This window comes from Leptosomus discolor, chromosome Z (assembly GCF_034619465.1).
Source record: "Leptosomus discolor isolate bLepDis1 chromosome Z, bLepDis1.hap2, whole genome shotgun sequence".
Taxonomy (NCBI): domain Eukaryota; kingdom Metazoa; phylum Chordata; class Aves; order Leptosomiformes; family Leptosomidae; genus Leptosomus; species Leptosomus discolor.
The window spans coordinates 67322822-67343625 of NC_141419.1; the positions used below are offsets into that span (position 1 = coordinate 67322822).

Consider the following 20804-nt stretch of genomic DNA (forward strand, 5'->3'; position numbering starts at 1 on the left):
GAAATGACAGTAGTCTCATGCTTCAATTTAGAATGTTACCTGGCTTCCTTTTATTATAAAGCTGCTTCTATTTGATAGGTTTACTTACAAGTCGGAAATTTCAAAAGAAACTCCTCAGAAGAGGTGATCAGAACTTTACTTTGCAACGTATTTTTACATTTATACATGCACTACCCATGTACTTGGAACTGCACAAGATGGGACTGTGTGGAAGCGTTAATTATACCAACTTTTAAATTATACCAATTAATGCAACTGCAGCGCACACACAGTTACAAAAGAACATTAAAGTAAGAGTGTATCTGATATATTTTGATTCATAAGCTAGAATTATTTTTCAGATGTTAAGAATATCACATAAAATGAGTGTGGATAATCTAAAGGGAAATGTTCAAGTCAGCATTTTCTAAAAATTCAATTAAATTTTAAGGTTGTTTAGAGGAACTAGCTAAAACAAGCAACTGCAAGATAGTAACAGAAATAAATCTTTAATCACAAAGTTCAAAGCAGTCATCTATGTGGCTAGTATACAAAGCTATAATATAAAAGTAAGCCTGAAGGTTTTCTGTACAGTATTAAATTTATCAATATAACAGTTGCTGTCATTGTAGTTGGCATACTATCTTATTAGACACACTGCTGATCAAGTGTTATTACAACAAAAAAAAAAACCCCTAACTGTGCTGCACAGAGTCTTCATGTTTAAGTACCACAATTAAGAACAGAGAAATGCAGTTCATTCATTACAGAACCTTTTCAGGAAGTTGATTTTTTCTAATTCTTATTGTAATTGCATTGTTCTAATCCTGTATTATAAAGGCAGCTGCTTGCCTATCATTTGTACTTTCCTCGTTAATCCTGACTCAGTGAATTAACCTTTAATTACAGCCGTTAAAATTGAAATGAGCCTCTTGTCTGGCTGGGGCTGCCCCCTTCCACTGCATGAGACTGATGAAAATTTTTAGGGTCAATGAATATGTCCCATGTCATGTCTGATAGATGCTAAAGATGTGAGGAGGTAAATGTTACCTTAGAAAGATGTAGTTGAAATTTTTAAGAGCTAGGTTTTATTGACAAAATAAAACAAAAATACAGTTTAGGTTATCCCTCTCTTCTGTTTGAGTTACACAGCATAATACACGTACAGTTACACTCTGTTTTACATACATTACCACACTACATATTTAAAGAATAACTTAGAGAATCATCATCTCGTATCACACATCCTTGGTTTTAAACACCTAGCACCAACTCTGTTTACAGCAGTCCTATTTTAAGAGCATAATATAGATATTTTTCATGTTGGAAAGAAGAAGCAGCATTACTTTAAATTCTGTCATAGATCTAAGCATTTAATTCTCAAACAAGTTGGATTAGTTTTAAGGACAGTACTGACTTTCAATGGAAGGCAAAAAAAGATTAAGGGTATCCTCACAGTTACTTATCTAAAGGAGCTTCTTTTTTGCAGTAACCACCCCCAATTTAACTTCTATATTATAAATAGGATTTTAATATTGTAATTGTACTTTACTTTGCAACTTTAGCACTTTTAATTTTAAATACAGTATTTGAATATTGGTTTAATCTTTTTCATTCCAAGATAACAAAACAGCAAAATAGCATTGAATCAGGAGCATTACTGTTACTCAAAGACCTGGTTAGTCAGAACATAATTTAATTAATATACAAGTTGCTAACTAATTATACATTATATTTATATAATTATACATTGTATATAATTTATAACAGATATAAATTATGTAACATATATTATATGTAAAAGCATAAATAAAACACCTAATCTGGAGAAAATCTAGTACTAAACCACACAGTAATCAACTAAATCAATGAGATTACAAATTGTAATAATATAATATACCTCTTAGACTGGGCGCACTATTATTTGGGCCAGTGTCTTGTATCAGAAACGTGTTTCTGTCTCAGAAGACAGATCATGTTTGAACTTCCAAATTAAATTCTCTAATTTATTTAAAAGAAAAGTTGATGGTTTTTAATTCTTAAATGTAGAGCTTGTTAAGTGTTAATGCTTTTAATAAATATAAGATGGGCATTTTAAAGGCTTAAACAGTAATAAACATCACAAATACTTATAAACGGATTTCTAATTAAAGAATAAAGGTGAAATGACACTTTAAAAATAGCGTCATAGCAGGTTTTTTTTTTCAAGCTATCACTTTTAAAAGTAAGTGGAAGCAATTTCTGAAAGGACATTATAACTTTCAAATATTTGATATAACACATATACTATGTTTCCAATTAAAAAAACCCACCCTCTTATACATCAATTTTATATAAACACAGAAAAATAAAATTAAGTATGCAGGAGGTCTTTGTTTCATTCCTTCTTCTGCCTTGGCAATGGTTAATATCTACCGATGAGCAGCTACATTCATTTGTAGATCTCCAAGTGCCTTCCCAAGGTGAGTAAGCATCATTATCCTCATTTTTCAGATGGAAAACTAAAAGATTAAGTTACTCCCTCCAGATCACACACCAAGTAGGAAGCCAAAAATAGAACTCATTTTCCATATGTAACACCCAGTTCTGTATCCACTGGACCACACCGCCTTCCCACAAGCATCAGTCACACCTAATCAGCTGCAGAGCTGAATTTTGGGCAGAACTAAGAGAAAGTTGCTTTTAACTCTTAAGATTGTGCCTTTCCGCCTGCTTCATAGGTACAAATTTTCCCAGGCACCCTAGTAACATATGATATTTGTAAAAGGTGGTTTCAATTAAGCCTTATGCTACCTACTAATCTTACAGAGCACAGAGTAGGAGAAAATGGAGACACACAGGTACTTTAAACTGTTCCACATGGAAAAAGCACCATCTTAAGAAATGAAGCCGTAGAGAAAACTATACAGAACTACAAAAACATCTCTGCTCAGTGTGCAAGTGTGATCAACAATGCAAAAAAAGTTATAAGCATGCACAGGGACAGGATACCTGCAGACTATCTTGTGGCACACTTCCCCCTCCGCCTCCCCCCAGCAAACTTTCCCAGTTTCAATCTATGTAAAAAGGTGGACTTCAGAAGTATAATGACAACATTTAATGCATAGGAAAAAGCTCTCAGGTGATGAGACATCAAATGAATACGACTTCTCTTACAGGAAGCTGAAAACCAAGACAGTATATGGTAAACTACAAAAAATAATAAAATTATATCAAGGATACCATAAGCCTGTGTTATCCTAACACAAAATTACAAAAACATCTGACAGAAGAGGTGTGGCTAATGTTGAAAACTGATTTAAAAGAAACGTCTTTTGTCTGAGTAAAAAATTTCAGAAGCATCTTAAGAGGGACTGGATATCTTTACAGACTATAAAAATTGTTATTTAAAAAACAAGCACAGTTGACCAAAATCTCTCCGAGAACACAGGGCAGAAGAGTACCAAGAATCTAGCTGAACCATTGCACGTAGTCCACTGCTATCACAAGTGATTGCATTACATCTCTCCCATGACATTAACAAGTCAATGCTTCTTCTGATACAGTCATTCCTTAGGTAAGAACTCAGACCAGAGCTTATATGAACGATAAATATATCTAGTTATAGAATAATTACTGCTAACAAAGCTCTGAAAAATAAACCTCATAAAGTTGAGTGCACACCATTTCTCTACTGTAGGATTTTACAAATTCTTAAACACCTCATGCTAACCTTTCCTGCAAGCTGCAAACCAGGTTAGTGCCACAATATAATCCATTATTGCAATCCTTGTGTTCCCGGTACTTCTGAGACAAGATCCTTCACACAGAAAAAGAATATACTTCAGAGTCAGTCTTAACACTTGCTATAGTGGAATTAGAAACAGCCTAAAAGGACAAAGCAACTTAAATGATAAGAAAGTTTTCCCCTGTAAAGACTGCCCCAACAACTTAGAAATTAAAATACCATTCAAGGTGTTCTCCTGTTCTGAAAATATCTCTAGTTGAATATTGAGGCAGTTCATGTTTACTGTTTCTCAAGGAATTCTGTAAGTGTGCTCAATTTGAAATTAAATGTATTTATCACCTGGTTTGACAGGTCTGCAGCTCGACCTTGACTTTTGTCAAAAGCTATTATTTCTGCTTTATGCATCACCACTCTAAAGAAGTTCTCAAAGTGGATCTCAGTCAAAAGTTCTGTAGAAGACATGAGACAGAAAACAAGATGATTTACTCCTCCCTTCCTAAACAGTTTCTGTGGAGCTCTGAGTAGTAGGAAACAATAAAACCATGTCATTGGTAATAACCACTATCAAAAGAATACACTGAACATGCCAAATAAAACTTTAGTAAGTAAAGTGGTACCACTTCTCAGTTATACCATAATACCATATGCATGGCAACACGAAATTGTTGCATCAAGTATTTTTACAAGCACCTCCTCACTACAACAAGACTTTTCCCCTATTCTGCTACACGCTTTTATCATGAATTTCTCTTACTCACCCTTGACTTTTTCCCCAAACTAACCTCTATTTGGGGCAGGGGAAACAATCTTCTCCCCTCAAATTCTATTCAACTCAGTCCATACTTCTACACATTTTTTTGTCCCATCCAACTGCTGCTACCATCAGAGCTCACATCCAGCTGTCAATTCTCCCTTGCACTAACACTTCTGAACCGTAACAAATTTCTTGCTACCAAAGCAGTATTTCCTTCTCACTAATTTTATTTTTAAAAGTATGTGTCATTTTTACCAGTTAATTACCATATGCAGCATACTTGGGGCAGTTGATTGTACATTTTTACCATTTAAAATCCTAATGAGAAAAGAACAGGTGGTTTAGCTTGTTCTCTCATCAGCTGTGTGATGCATAGGAACACACGATCACTCCCCTCTTCAGCTTCTCTCTGATACCATAGGTCTCCTCTTCCTCCTCTCACCATTCTTGCTCAAAATACTATTTCCTACAGCAGGTTATAACCCTCCCTGTCCTTATGCCATTCATAAGTTTTCCTTTCAATTCTCTCTTCTCTCACTTTATAACCTCCCTTTAGGGGACAACACCCATTTTCAATGTTTTCAGATAACCACTTTACACTGACAGCTTGCAGCATTCTCTCACCTCCTATTTTTCATTGCCACCGCATCTCCAAGTATCTTTCAAGCCTGCAAATGTATCCATCTAAAACTCAATCGACTCCAAATGCAGAGTTTCCCCAAGCACCTAGGTCTGTCTTCTCTTCCTTGAACACCCTGAAAAGCCCCATAGTAGCCTCTGGTGACCTCAGCTACCTGGTTCGGTTGAGCCACCTGAAGATGGACTACATGTACCAGGGCTTTACAAGGATTTACTATGTTTTGTGCCCAGTTGGAAGTAAGTTATCCAGAAATTACCAAATAATTTTGTTTTTCCTCAAACAAACTGTAATATGCATGTGTGTGTTTATATGAGGGGTAAATGTGCTCTATGTAAACATGAATCATAAAACCAAATGAGCCACAGGACAATGCATCCTGCACTGTAATTTCTATTCAAGGCTGTTTTGGATTTGTATGTTTAAAAGAGACCCGTACCATTACTTCAAAACTATTCTTGTATTTATGCTTTCTATAAAGTTCATCAGCTACAAATTTGGAGTTGTAAGTTTTCTAAAAGCTGTATGCAATTACAGTGCTGAATGATTTGAATAATAGACTGCCTGACATATTCCAAGATAAGTGGCTGCCACATTTCTTTGATATTAGGGTCATACACTGTACTTATCTATTTTTACTCCATGCTCTCCATTGCCTAGTAATAAATTAATTTCTCACTGTTAGTTTGGCATGTGCCCTACAGTTAAATTCATTTTCTCTCCCATTGAAGGAAGAAAAAGTTTTCTGAAGTACAACTATCCTCCTTATTTTTAGAATTAGTCATCACAAATTAAATTCAAAATAGTATTTTAAGAGGGACATTCCCATACAAAGTCTTAAAAGCTGTTTTTATATTTTCACTTTTAGAAAATTACCCGATGGTGCTGAACAATTTACAGCAAAGGTTATTCAACTACTTGCACAGAAAGCTTTTTACTATACATGGATAACATTTGAAAGAACAGTTTTTAACCTTAGCGTTTAATTTTTGTTTCTTACTGGTGCACAAAACTCAGCAAAGAACCCCCACATTTACCTGCAATTATTATCAATGGCAGTGACAGTTGTGCTTAGATCTGAAAACAGAATACAGCCCAAAACATGTAATCACTATCCAGGAAGCAGCAATTAGTTCTTATGTGATTTCAGTTTTTTTCCAGCGCAGGGAGTATAAGGAAATGTTCCAGCTTCTTTGCTGGCTACACGTTTTACCAGGAACTCAGTAGTGCCAAGAAAGGCATTTTGCAGAATCAACCCTTTCATGCAGAACTTCTTCCACTGTTTAGCCTACACCTTGAAGGTTTTTCTAACACCTCTATTTCATTGCAGCTACCTTCCAAAGAATGGGGAGAGAAAATTTAGCAAACGTATAGCAGCAATCATGAGGAAAGTAAGCATGAATGTGGGAGGGGAACATATGTTTAAGTACCGTAATGATGAAAAGACCAAAGACACGGGCAAACAGAGGCTGTTCTCAAGCATCCAGCATTACTGATTGCTATCTTTAACTTATCCTCTTAGATGATAACTCTAAAGTAAAGTGAAGACACCAGAGTCATTCTTAAGCTAACTCTGAGCCAGGAAAACAGATGATTGCCTGTGTTCTGAGCTGTCAAAGCCATAAAGGATGGCAAGAAGCAATTGTGGGATTTCAATCACAGGAATAACAACACAGTTGTAGTTAAACTCAGGCTTGCCACCTAACATTGCATACTGCACAGTGAAGTAACATGGAAGAGAATTTCTGGCATTTTCAGACTGTTTGACATGCAAACAGCTACGCATCAGATAAAGCGACTGCATGTCCACAGATTGTTACTTGAAATTTAAATTGCACCACAATTTTCTTAGATAAGGCGAATATCCAACACGTAATCTGAAAGTCTACCTTTTCAACACCAAATTTTAAAGCCTGTAAACATGACACTGAATCATCAGCTAAGATCTTTTACTTCTTGAGTCAAATCATTCATGCAGTTCCTTTATGTAAGAAGCATTTGATTTTGGAAACTTACTGCTCGCAAAGCCAGCGCAAAGTACTTTACCAGCAATTATTAAAGTTGCAGTGTAGGTTCTATACAGCAGCCTCATTAGAAACAAGACTAGACTAAAATATGCATGTGCCTCTGGTATTTTTTCTGGTCACTCTCGTCCACTTTCACAAAGATAAGCATCCTGTGTTGTACTGCTACAATCTCTTAAATTGCAAATTTAAATTGGACATACAAAATGACAAAACAAAACAAACCCCCCAAAAAAGAACATAAACTACTATCCTTTCCCCCAACAAAGGAATGCCCTCCACCTCCATGACTTTGCTAACCTTAATTATACCTATAGTTTTGAGATTCTCTAATGGAAAGTGCTACAAAGCAGAAACCACTAACAGAATGAATCATGACATATACTGATAACACCACTGATTGTAAATCTATACTCCTTTTATTTGCACCCAGGGGCTATGCTTTGTATACTCATGAAAAATTATTCCCAAGTAGCAAAATGTCGTAAATGGAGGCATATATGATAAATAAAAGGGCTGAGGATTAACAGGTATGTGATCTTCTTGTAGTTTATTTTTGACAGTGCAGCAACTAGATGATTTGAAAGATTTGTATAGTTTGGATACTTAATTTGTGAATTCGTAAAGTTTCCCTGAGGCAGAGAAAAACACAGTATGAAAGAGAAGGATCCTTGAAGGCATCCTTCTCAGACATGCAATATTCATACTTTTCTCCACGTTTCAGAATGCAATTATTACAGATCAAAAAAGCTGCCAGACTTGCATGTAAACCAGAATTTCAAGACTTTTAAAGGTGAAGGTACTTAAAAAAAAAATCACTTTAATGACTGCCTCAAAAACATGTGAAATGCTTAAACTGCAACACACACATACCCTCACACCCTCCCACTCACCTCATTTTTTAAAGGCTACTTACATCAATGACTGATGAACTTGACAGACTCAATCCCTCCAGGTCTGCTGTTAAACTTCGGGGCAAAACAGCTGCTGAAGGAACTGCCACAGGAGTTGCCACAGGACAGACTAGAAGTGAAAAGGCAATTTTAAAAAAATCTAAAATATGGGGAAGGACAATGAGCTATTTCCATTAATTGTAAAAAGGTTTTACATCTTGATCTAATTATTTCATCCTTCTATATATGTTTCTTAATAGCAGAAGATTATTTTTTCAGACATATAGCCCTAATACTCAAAATAAGCAATTAAAATATAAATAAAACTTATATATGTATAGACCGTATATTATTTATATTAAAAATATTTTGTCCTCCTTTCATTTTTCCTCTGTTTTATCCTTCAGTCTGATCCATACTACACAGCACATTTTCATTTACAAGTTCTGTGCAAAGTACATATTAATGTAATCTTATTATATTAACACAATTGGTTCATAGGTTGCACAGATGGTGTACAAGTAACATCCATTGGCACCTGAGAAAATAAGCTCACTTTAAAAGAGAACAAGTCCAGACATACAACAATTCTCAAAACAGATGTTTTGCCTAGCAATACATTCTATATTTTGAAACTATTTCTCAGTTCTAAAGCAAACAAAATAATGTATTTTAGTAATTATGTTTAAAAATAAGTTGATAGTCTAAGCAACTTTTTTTTTGTCAGGAAGCTGGTACAATAAATGAAAAGAATCAATGTTTCAGACATTTAAAATTCACTGAATTGAATTTATGCCACGAGAAAAATGAGGCTTTAATCAAGATACTTACAATCATCTAAATCTAAGAGAAACATATCTTGCTTATTTGGAGCTTTTATATCTTGTACCGGTTTTTCTTCTTTCTGTCAAAACACATGAATATTTCATCTTTTACCACATCAGCAAAATAAAAGTCTTTAATACTTTTATAAAGCAAAGTGTATTTTCTCTGCTGTAAAAGAAAAATGCATCCATTTTCAGGGCTTGGCATTCAGAGAATTCACCTAGAGAGAAACATTTCTTTGTACAGGTTAGCTGAACCTAAACTTGAAATTTGGGTTACATTTACTCCTCTCAAGCCCATGTTTTTGTTTAATATTAATAATGGTTGCTACTTAAAGAAAACTTTTGGTGACAGATCAAACACTTCTGCTGAGACAATTAAAATAGAGACAGAAGCATTTTTACTGAAAAAAAAAGACTTGGGTACAAACATTTCTGTTTCCATATGAAAAACAGGACAAAACCCATTCAATAAGAAAGTAGTCTTATTTGCACTTATCTAGGAGCATGGAATCCTGTCCCATCATCTACTGGAATTTTTCTTAATTGCCAGACAAACAACAAAAAGTTGATTTTTGTCACAAAAAGTTTCAATTTTAAGCCTTAAGATGAGCTCTAATAATAAGGATTGGCAGTACTTTAAGTAAAGAGTATAGCAGTAGTATAGTAATATCAGTGACCTGCAAACATACTATTTCAACAAAATTTGTTCCAATAAAGCTAAATAAAAATTTCTGAACAAATCTAGTAAGAGTGAGTGTTGGTCATACAGACAGAACATATCCAGGCAGTGATGATTCGAGACAGAATTTAGTGTGTCACAGCTCAATACGGACTCCCAATAGGGTGACCTAGTAAAAAGGATGATCTTTGGACGTAGCCAGAAGCTGGACATGTTACCCGCTGGATCTTCATCAGACAGTCTGTCATCATGCTATTCCTACCACTTTAAAGCATCCTTTATCTGGATCAGCTGAAGAAGTCCTTCTGCCTTTGCTCTTTCTGGCTCACTCATTGTCGGAAGGCTTTGTCATTCTTTCAGAGAACCTGTCAACTGCCACAGACCTTAAGACATTGCTCACTACCCAAGGTACTGCAAGTAACTTAAACGCAGGCTTTCCAGGAGCCACACTTCTGTGAACCTTCTAGTTTACCATTTTGCTCTTCAACAGCATGTGACAGCCAAATGCATATACATATACTATCCTTTAACCTTTTCTAATAAATGAACAGGTCTAAATAAATCAGTAAAACTCAATAGGCCCATCCAGGCCTCCACTTCTTGAGCATTTCTTGCAAGCTGTCATAGTGTCTTCAGGCACTCAGAATACAAATTCCTACAGGAGCTTGGAGACCTCTCAAACTCAGCAGCTAGAATCACTTTCTTTGACTATTACCATAGAATAAAATGACCTTTCTTTTCTAAAGGTGCATTCCCTTTCTTCTAGACTCTCAGCCTCATGATCAGTTGCAAACTAACACTAATGCTGAGTCTGTTTTTTTTCCAATTTTGGGAGAAATTCCACAGCTCCCCCCAGGAAACAAAGAAGAAACTAGCTAATGTTCTCGCTATTTGAAGTCATTGATGTTAACGACTATCAGGCTTGACCTGAGCCAAAATGACATTGCTCATAATTTTCTTCCAATAAACCCATGGCTAAAATAGACAGTAGTGACTTATGGGATCATTACAGATGTGTTTTAGATATTCTGAGAGGAGAAGAATCTTGTGGACAGAGGAGAATGGAAGCCACTATTTTCAAAATTATTTTTAAATCAACATACTTCAATGGTCCTTATCACTATGGTATTTGAGTGTTCTACTATCACCGATTATCTGAAACACAAAACTTCTCTGGACTATGGAAACATTACAAAATATCTTTAAAATGGTGCTAATGTTATTCCGTTCCTTATATGTCTTGTCCAGAATTAGTGAGGGACTCTGCTGCAGAACCCACTCTTGAGTTCCATTCTGGTCACAACTACCAGACTTCATTTTTCTCTTCCAGTGTGATTGTTGGCAAGTCATTAGCTTTATTTTGTTGGTTTTTTTTTTTTTTTTTTTTTACATTTGTGAAATAAGGGTAAATAGTATATTCCATAAGCTACAGGTTCTACTTGAATTACTTATGTCTATGAAATGTCAGAGCAACAATTTCATGACAATTCTTTTAATGAATTCCAAGTCTTTTTACAGCACCATTTGGTGAAATTTAGCCCTGAATCAGGAGTTCAGCTGCCATCTGTAGCACTTTTACTATAAACTATGTGTCACAATTTTTTTTGCTAAACCACAAATGCTTCAGACACTGAAACATACTAAAAGAGAACACAGTTAAACAATATGCAAATATATTTAAGAAATAAAAACCTCAACTTCCGAACTCTTTCACTACCTACCCCCACTTATCCATAAGATACAGTTCTATGTTCAACTATGATTAAGGTTCAAAGGTTATTTTTAGCTAGATAGAATTCTATATGTGCTAATTATTCTAGTAGAGATGGGATTTCTCCATTCTCTTTTCTCATGCAGCCAATTAAAGTCTATAAAAAGTGGCTCACCCACATGAGAGGCTAGAGCACAGGGATGAGAATTTTGAATATGCCTCAGTTCTGCCAATGGCAGCATTTCTAGGTCAAGACATTGAAAAAAAATTAGGAGTCAGAGCCAAGAAATTCTCCTACTGTTAGTCTGTTTACAGAAGACAATTAATACAGGACATTCTATGTCATCAACAACACCAACAGTATACTTCAGTTTGTTTTTTTCTGTTATTTCTTTTGCTATTCTAAAGTAGTTACTAAGTACGTATCACAAATCTTGATATGCAATTTTATAAGATAAAATGCATTTCTGCACTGATATTATTTTGAATCTACTATGTAACTCATCTTTAAAAAAGAGAATTTATTTCTTATACTTAAAAATAAAATTAAATTGTCCTAAGATATGGCCCAAGTACAGAATCATTACATCAAGGTAGTGTATGGTAAGAAAAACTTCCACTGCATACTTAAGTACATCAGTTTACTGTAAAAAAAACCCAACCAAACACCAACAACAAAAGATCGAAATCCCAAAAACCCCAAACAAAAAAACCCCACAAATGAAAAAACAAAAAACAACTCTACCACCTGGGAAATCAGAAGCTAACTAATTCAAGATCAAGCTAATGTTAAAGTATGATCATGTCTTATTTTCTACTTCAGTCAAGTGTGTCAAGCTTAAGTACTCAGCTGCTTGTACATGTGTGTATGCATGCTATATATACACATAAACACAGAAATATTTTCACATTTATATGTATACTTCTATATATGGGGATACATATTAATTGTGTTTGATTCTGTACAAAACACCAAAGAAATCTATTTACATGGTTCTTGCCTATTACAAACATGATTATTTTTTAATTTGGTTTTTCCAAGAAAAGACAATTGATTGGCTTTCTAGGAATAATAAAGAGCCAATGACTGCAACAAACAGTACCAACAGATATTTCTATCGAATGAAAAAAGCTTTGCATTCCAAATCAAGACAATAAAAAGGCTCTCACGTGTCTGGCATTTCTCTGTAACATGATTTTTCACCTTTTTTCTTAAAACTAAGTCTACAATATAACCCAAAGAGTTTCCTACTAAGAGATTCTGCTATAGGAAAAGCAGAATACTAAACAAAGAAGTTAAGCCATATTCCATCAAACATTTCTCCATTTGCAATTCATCTTGGTAATAGAGATAGAACCCGGTAAATGCATATAGGACTTGAAGCAGGAGATTTCTCTTGCTCAATGCATAATTCATGTGCTCCGCCTGCAAAGTGTGTAAAATGAGAATTTCACACCGCAGCATGAGCCACGGAGCTGCAGAGAAAAGGCAGATGAAATCATATTTTGCTGTGCGAATTTTATTTCTTAGCCTCCCAATATTTATACAAAACCATCATTGACAATCCAAATGCATTGACAGATCACCCACTGTTTCCATTGTGTTAGCACTTGAAAAGAGATCAGGCAGAAAGATAGACAATTTGTTTTTGTATATTTTTTAAATAGTGGATCAGGTTTTTAACAGCTGAGTGACCGTATTATACTTGTATAAGTAGGTCAACAGTAGCTGATTTTAAAATCCCACTGTAGAGACACTTACTTATAGATGCATCATTCTCAAATCTGCATTTTAGCTTTACAGTATTTATGCTTACAGTATAATATGTATCTGAACACCTCAAACTATCCATATTTCAAAATGACATAAAACACTGCAGTACAAGAGAGTGACTTTTCTATTCACTGCAGCTCAATTACAGTGAACACGACAGCTTCTTCAAAATGATTCTTCAAGAGAAAAAATGTGAAAGCATTAATAATATATTCAGGAAAAATAATCTGAGGGTTTTGTAACCTATTTTAATGCTAGTAAATGCATGGTTGTATGCACAAATTAAGCTCTCATGAGTGTAATCGAATCTTTTTTTATTACAAAAATTCTGGTGAACATGGCAACGGTACCCTACATACATATAGAATGGTAAACACCACCCAAAACATCAGCTATGTAACATAGTTCATAATGTGCAGCAAACTGAGAAACTACAAAAATAGACGCCTCTTGTCAGTACGTACTTCAGTAAATCTTTTCAGTTTTATTTAGAAGGAAAGGAAAATCTTATGAATCATCTCCCTATACACACTAAACAATCTAAGAATACCCTGTAGCAGAATAATATAAGCAATGGCTTTTCCAATAAAAACCTATCAGAATAGAACCACGCATTTCTGAGAGCCTGGCTGAAACCATCTGCTTTCTGGGTGGCCTGAAAAGAAGTCAGGTAGGAAGCAGAAAAATTTCAAGATTTCCCCAGAAATAAAATAAACATGTGTGGTTCTTGTAAAATAAACCTCTATACAAGACTTTATTGATAATGTTCTTTAAAGTTTGTTAACAATTGCTTCTCTTTCCAGGTTGGAAGGACTTAATCTAGCTTATCATCAGTTAGCTCCACCTATCATCACAGGGCTCAAAACAGGTCTCTCTTTAAAAAAATCTATTAAACTAGTTAGCATAACCTTTGACACAAAATACCTGTGATTGGCCCCTCCACCTCCTCATCCAATTACACTTCTGAATATGACCAAGTATCAGAAATACCTCAAGTATAAATGCAGACATCCAACATGGCTTAAATGGAAACTAACTTCATGATCCTAGAGATTAATATAGTACACTGGAACATTTCGCTATGTTCAAGAGCGTTAAATTAACTCCCCGCCCTGCCCCCTTCACATATGACCAGTGCTGTTTACAGTCCATCAGCTATAACTTCTTGCCCTTATACTAAATGTGCTAATTTCTTAGTGAAAAATAATTTAAGGAACATAGATATTTAGCTTTTGCATAGTAAGCTCTATGCTGTCTTTTCTTTCCAATAATCTCCTTGCTTCTTTGCTTGCTGCCATGCATATAAACTCATTGCTGTTTGTTTTAGTATTTTTTGTGATGTTTAAAAGCTTTGCAATTTTCCAGTTCTACCCTTTGACTCTGATCAAGTCTTCTGTTAATTGCTTATAAATACTTTTTATTTCTAACACATTTCTTTTTAGGTGCTTCTTAATCAAGTAAGACTTCAGCACTACTGCAACATTCTTTCTTTTCTCTTAAAAGTCCAATCACCTTCAACAAAACAATCCCAAGCTTCTTGGACATTCTCGTTCTCATGTTATTCAGTATATTTGACTTCACACATTCCCAACTGCTGTTTTAAAATACAAAAAAGCTTCTTTATGCTAGCAGTCCTCACATACCCTGTGAAAGATCCAGAACAGTTTAGAAAACGTACTGAAAAAAATCATGAACAAAGGCTCTGATATCCTGAGAGAAATGGACAAGTGCAGCACAGAGAAGGCACTACTGTTTGAACATGGTTTTACAGTGGCTGCTCAGAACTAAGCAGGTCAGAGTACTATTAATTTCTGGTGAAAAAACACTGTGCTAATATAAGAAGCTGCAAACTGTTTGAATTAATTCATGTCCCACCTAGCATCAAATGAGTTTATTTTGAGAGGATTTAGTTCACATTTGTTGCGCTACCATTTTTTTCCAAGATCCAGTTTGCCCTCTCTACTAGAAAAAACTTTGACAGTGGTGCGTTACCCAATGTGGTATTTGAGCAGGAAACAAAGATCAAACCATGGAAACACACATTGTTTCTCAAATGCTACAACCTCACTTCCCCTTTTGTTCTACTTGGTAGAAGAAGGGAATTGATTAAAAATTAAGGTTACAACTCAGAGTTCCTAGGCCAACCTATAAAGTTTCAAAACAAAGACCATGTACAACTTAAGTTCAAGATCTAGAGAAACAGAGAGCCTTACCTCCTCAATTAAAGGAAACACACACTGAAACAGGTTAATAAAGTTACAGCCTTCCCTCTTAACTGTTCAAAACACATCTGTCCATCAGTTTCTACAACTGCATCAAATGCAACAAACAATGTCTGTTTTGATTATTCAGCAGTCTATACAGGAGTCCTGAACAAAATGTCTTGGCTTAATTTAGAATGCATCACAGCAGCACTTAATTTTCTAAACCACATATCAGTATTAAAATGGAAACTTCTGAGCTACCCTTCAAATTTTATATAAAATATATAGAAAGGAATGCACAGCAAATATTTGATTAAAGATGTCCTGGGTTCAGCTGGGATAGAGTTAATTTTCACAAGAAGCTGGGAGGGGACACAGCCAGGACGGCCTAACCGAACTAGCCAAGGGGATATTCTGTACCACACTGACTTCATGCTCAGTATATAACCGGGGGAGCTGGCTGGGGTGGAGGGAAGCAGGGATCTTGGCTTGGGAATGGGCTGAGCATCGGATTCTGGGTGGTGAGCAATCGCATGGTGCATAACTCTATACATTATTTTATTCGGTTTAGTTATTATTATATATTATATATTATATAATATATTATATTATATTTTATAATTAATAATAATAATAATAATAATATATTAGTATTACCTCTTTTCTCCTATTAAACTGTCCTTATATTAACCCATGAGGTTTTACTTTTTTCTTTCGATACTCCTCCCCATTCCACCAGGGGCGGAAGGGAGGTGGCACAGAGTGAGCAAGCAGCTGCCCAATATTGTGCCAGGCTGGGCCTAAACCACAACAGAGAATTTCAGCACCCAATATAGGGCTCGAAGGGTTGAGATAACGACAGAGCTCACCAGAGCATGTTAAAACAGTTTCGTTATACGTATTTCTTATATTGGTTAAATAGTCACTGGTCACAACGTTGGTTCATTTGTGCACACGTTGGTGTTACACAAGTTCTTATATGTACTATGTATTCCCTGTGGTGATGTATATCACCTCTGGGAGAGGGCTCAGGACTATCATTTTGCTGTACTGGGTAACGCCAACTTATGATTACATCACTGGTCATGAGGTTAAGCTGGCATTTGTATGCGGCATTGTTGTCATGCCTGTACTTCGGGCACCTTCTCTTGGAATTTATTAGTAATCACGCCCAATCTATGGGGAAGATTGGGGGGATACATTCTTGCACTTTTCCCCCTTCCCTTTCTTCTTCAGGCTAATTCAAGAGCTTTTGAGAATTTTCTATATCCCTGGGATGTCCAAGCCAGCATGCTCTTATTGCTATGTCTCTTGAACGTGTCTGAGGTCTTGCCTAGTGTTACACAAAAATTTTTAAAGAACACGACCCAGAGATCTGCCCCAAGGCTGGGTGACAGTCATAGGTGGCACAGCATGTGGGAGAACATGGGCAGGTATCTAGACAACTTCTCACCTCCAATGGTTTCGAACTTCACTCCCAAATAACTAGAGGATCCTGATGAAGTGACAGAATATTTGAAAGCAAAACACTGTGGCTATTCCAAAGAGGCACAACTAACTGCACTGTGCTGGGCCCTGGCCAGCATCTGCCAAACACTGCTTGATATTACACAGCACCCTCAGGTGGAAGAGAGGCAAACCAGACTGACAGGCACTGCAGCTATTCCAGCCCTTGTGACAAGCACTGCAGGTGAACCAGAGACCAACCTGTGCTAGTATCAGTCGCTCCTACACAGAAGAAGACATACACAAAAAAAATCAGTTTGCTTAGTGAGAAATGAAGGTGAACCAGAGTCACCACAAGAACAGGAGGAAGAGGCAGAACCAAAGATAATCACCCTACCTCTATCTCTGACTGAGCTGCAAGATATGCAAAAGGATTTTGGCTGCCATCCAGGTGAGCACATTGTCACCTGGCTGCCCCAATGCTGGGATCACAGCGTCAGTAGTTTGAAATTAGAGGGTAGGGAAGCCAAGCAGCTGGGATCCCTGCCTAGGGAAGGGGGCACTGACAAGGCAATTGGAAAACAGGCACAAGCCTTGAGCCCTTGGAGGCGACTTCTGTCAGGTGTGAAGGAAAGGTAGCCTTTCAAGGGAGATGTTACATGTCACCCAGGCAAGTGGACCCAGGCATGGAGAGATGTATGCAGTACCTGAGGGCGTTAGCTGTGCTTGGAGGTGATTTGTAACGATCTGGATAGACAGCAGTTACCCACAGACAAAGATGAAGTCCAATGCACACAACCCATGTGGCAGAAGTTTCTCCAAAGTGCACCACTGCTGTATGCCAACTCATTGGCAGTAATGTCCTGGAAAGAAGGCAAGGGACAAATGGTGGATGAAATTGCTGGCTAACTCCAGCAATACGAAGCAAGTTTCTCTTCCTCCCTATGGGCCTATGTCTCAGTTGTGGAGGAACCGTCTTGGGAGTTCTAGCAATTCAAAGAGGCTATGTCCTACTCCCCACCTGTGTGGGCCTGTATCTCAGCTATTAGGAGTAGGTGCTCCTCTGCTCAAGAGAGTGAATAGGGAAGCTACACACCACAGAGTACCCTGTGCGACCATGGAGAGGACATGAGAAAGTGGGATGGAAAACCTACCTCGACATTAGAGGCACAAGAACATGAGTTGCGTGGAAAAACAACCACAGAAGGGGATTCTTCCAAGGAAAAATACCACTCATTTCCAGTGGGAAATTCCACAAATGGAGTAGAAGGAGTGATCTCACTTTTGATCCTCTTGAAGGGACTTCTGATTTATGTTTACCAAAAGTGAGTAATGAATACTGTGAGCCGGATTAGAGGTGCCCTGTCTCCAGCCAGGTGGAGGAAAGGGAAAACCAGTATATTGGACTGTGTGGATTCGATGGCCTGACAATGTCAGACCCACAGCAGCAAAGGTTCTAGTGGACACCAGTGGACAATGTACCTTGTGCCATCAAGCTCTTAAGGGGCAGAACCCATCTGTATTTCTGGAGTGACAAAGGGATACCAACAGCTAACTGTATTGGAAGCTGAGTCTAACTGGGAATAAGTGGCATAAATACCCCATTGTGACTGATGCAGAGGCTCCATGCATCTTTGGCATAGACTACCTCAGGAGAGAGTATTTCAAGGACCCAAGAACGTACTGGTGTCAGAGTGCAGGCCACAGTTTGCTTTCACTTAGAGAGGCATACAGCACACGTGGAATCGACTGTCCCAGGGGTGGAAACACAGCCCCAGCCTTTGCCATGGACTGATCCAGACTACACTGGAACGGGTTGAAGCTCCAGAACACCTGCAATACACTGATGACATCATTGTATGGGGCACAGCAGAAGGTTTTGAGAAAGGGAAGAAAATAGTTCAAATCCTTCTGAAGGCCGGTTTTGCCATAAAAATGAAGTAAGGTTAAGCGACCTGCACAGCAGACCCAGTTTTCAGGAATAAAATGGCTAGACAGGCATTGCCAGATCCCAATGCATGTGATCAACAAGATAGCAGTTACGTCTCCACTGACTACTAAAACGGAAACACAAGTTTCCTTAGGTGGTATGGGATTTTGGAGGATGCATATCCCAAATTACAGTCTGATTGTAAGCCCTCTCTATCAAGTGACCCAGAAAAAGAATGATTTCAGATGGGGCCCCTAACAACAACAACACTTTGAAAAATTTAAATAAACAGGAGATTGTTCATGCAGTAGCCCTTGGGCCAGTCCGGACAGGACAAGATGTTGAAAATGTGCTCTACACCACAGGCAAGGCAAATGGCCCTACCTGGAGTCTCTGGCAGAAAGCACCAGGGTAGACCCAAGGTTGACCCCTTTGGTTTTGGAGTCAGAGATACAGAAGATCTGAGGCCCCCTATACTCCAACTGAATAAGAGATATTGGCAGCATATGAAGGAGTTTGAGCTGCCTTGGAAGTGGCTGGTACTGAAGCTCAGCTCCTCTTAGCACCCCAACTGTCGGTGCTGGGCTGGATGTTCAAAGGGTGGGGTCTCCTCTACCCACTGTGCAACTGGTGCCACATGGAGTAAGTGGGTGGCACTGATAACACAATAGGGAGCCTTAGCCACATAGTTACAAACTGGTCAGAAGGCAAAGATTTCAGAATGTCACTGGGGCAGGAGGGGATACATGCTCAAGAGGCCCCACCATATAATATACTACCAGAAAATGAGAAACGATATGCCCTGTTTACTCATGGCTCCTGTTGCATTGTGGGAAAACATTGAAGGTGGAAGGCTGCTGCATGGACCCCTATATGGCAAGTTGCAGAAACTGCAGAAGGGGAAGGTGAATAGAGCCAGTTTGTCAAAGTGAAAGCCATCCAGCTAGCTTTAGACATTCCCGATAGAGGAAAATGGCCAGTGCTCTGTCTCTATACTGACTCATGGATGGTGGCAAACGCCCTGTGGGGGTGGTTGCAGCAATGGAAGCAGATCAACTGGCAGCACAGTGGCAAGCCCATCCGGGCTGCTGAATTACAGCAAGATATTGCTAGCTGTTTGTAAAACTCTGTCACACAGTTGCCCATGTATCCAAGAGTGGGGCCACTGAAGAACATAAAAACAATCAATGGGTGGATCACGCTGCTAAGATTCAAGTGGCTCAGGCAGATTTGGACTGGCAACATAAGGGTGAATTGTTTATAGCTCCGTGGGCCCATGACACCTCAGGCCATCAAAGAAGGGATGCAACACACAGATGGGCTCATGACTGATCATGGACACTATTGCACATGTTATCTGTGAATGTGAAATATGTGCTGCGATCAAGCAAGCCAAGCAGTTGAAGCCTCTGTGGTATGGAGAGAGATGGATGAAATGTAAATATGGAGAGGCCTGGCAGACTGACTCCCACAAACCCACCAAGACAAGTGCCATGTGTTTACAATGGTGGAAGCAACCACCGCATTGCTGGAAACATATCCTGTGCCCCATGCCACTGCCTGGAACACTATCCTGGGCCTTAAAAAGCAAGTCTTATGGTGACATGGAACCCCAGAAAGAATTGAGTCAGACAATGGGACTCATTTCCGAAACAACCTCATAGACCTGGCCAAAAAACATGGCATTGAGCAGGTATATCACATCCCCTATCACGCATCAGCCTCTGGGAAGATCAAATGATACAATGGACTGCTAGAAAATACGCTGAGAGCAATGGCGGGTGGGACCTTTACACATTGGGATACACATTTAGCAAAAGCCACCTGGTTAGTAAACACTAGAGGATCTACCAGTCGAGCTGGACCTGCCCAGTCAAAACTCCCACGTACTTGTGGAGGGGGATAAAGTGCTCGTAGTGCACATGAAGACTATGTTAGGGAAGACAGTCTGTGTTAGTCCTCCCTCAGGCAAAGGCAAACCCATCTGCGCTTTTGCTCAAGGACCTGGGTGCACTTTGTGGGTGATGTGGAAGGATTGGGAAGTTCGATGTGTATCTCAAGGGGATTTGATTTTGTGAAAGAATAACCAGTGAAGTAAATTGTATGATGGTAATGGCTAAATAACCCCTGCCACCGCATGTCATCACCACTACAGTTGCTATATTATGCCGCATCATATTATTGCATGAATCACCCAAAACACTGAAGCATGATGGACT

At 37.9% G+C, this 20804-nt stretch overlaps 1 protein-coding gene across 4 annotated transcripts in view; it reads right to left on the minus strand.

The window, feature by feature from the left end:
• Positions 1-20804, minus strand: part of AP3B1 (adaptor related protein complex 3 subunit beta 1) — a 169082-nt gene that overhangs the window by 43541 nt on the left and 104737 nt on the right. For 2 of the 4 annotated variants that reach the window (XM_086480369.1, XM_086480370.1), the window contains exons 21-22: positions 8846-8918; positions 8038-8144 (exon numbers count right to left, since the gene is read on the minus strand). In XM_086480369.1, the coding sequence (XP_086336495.1) occupies positions 8038-8144; positions 8846-8918 (180 nt within the window). Of the gene's footprint in view, positions 1-8037; positions 8145-8845; positions 8919-10515; positions 10565-10832; positions 10842-15914; positions 15933-20804 lie in introns of all 4 variants that reach the window. The other 2 variants (XM_086480371.1, XM_086480372.1) reach the window with 2 other exon arrangements.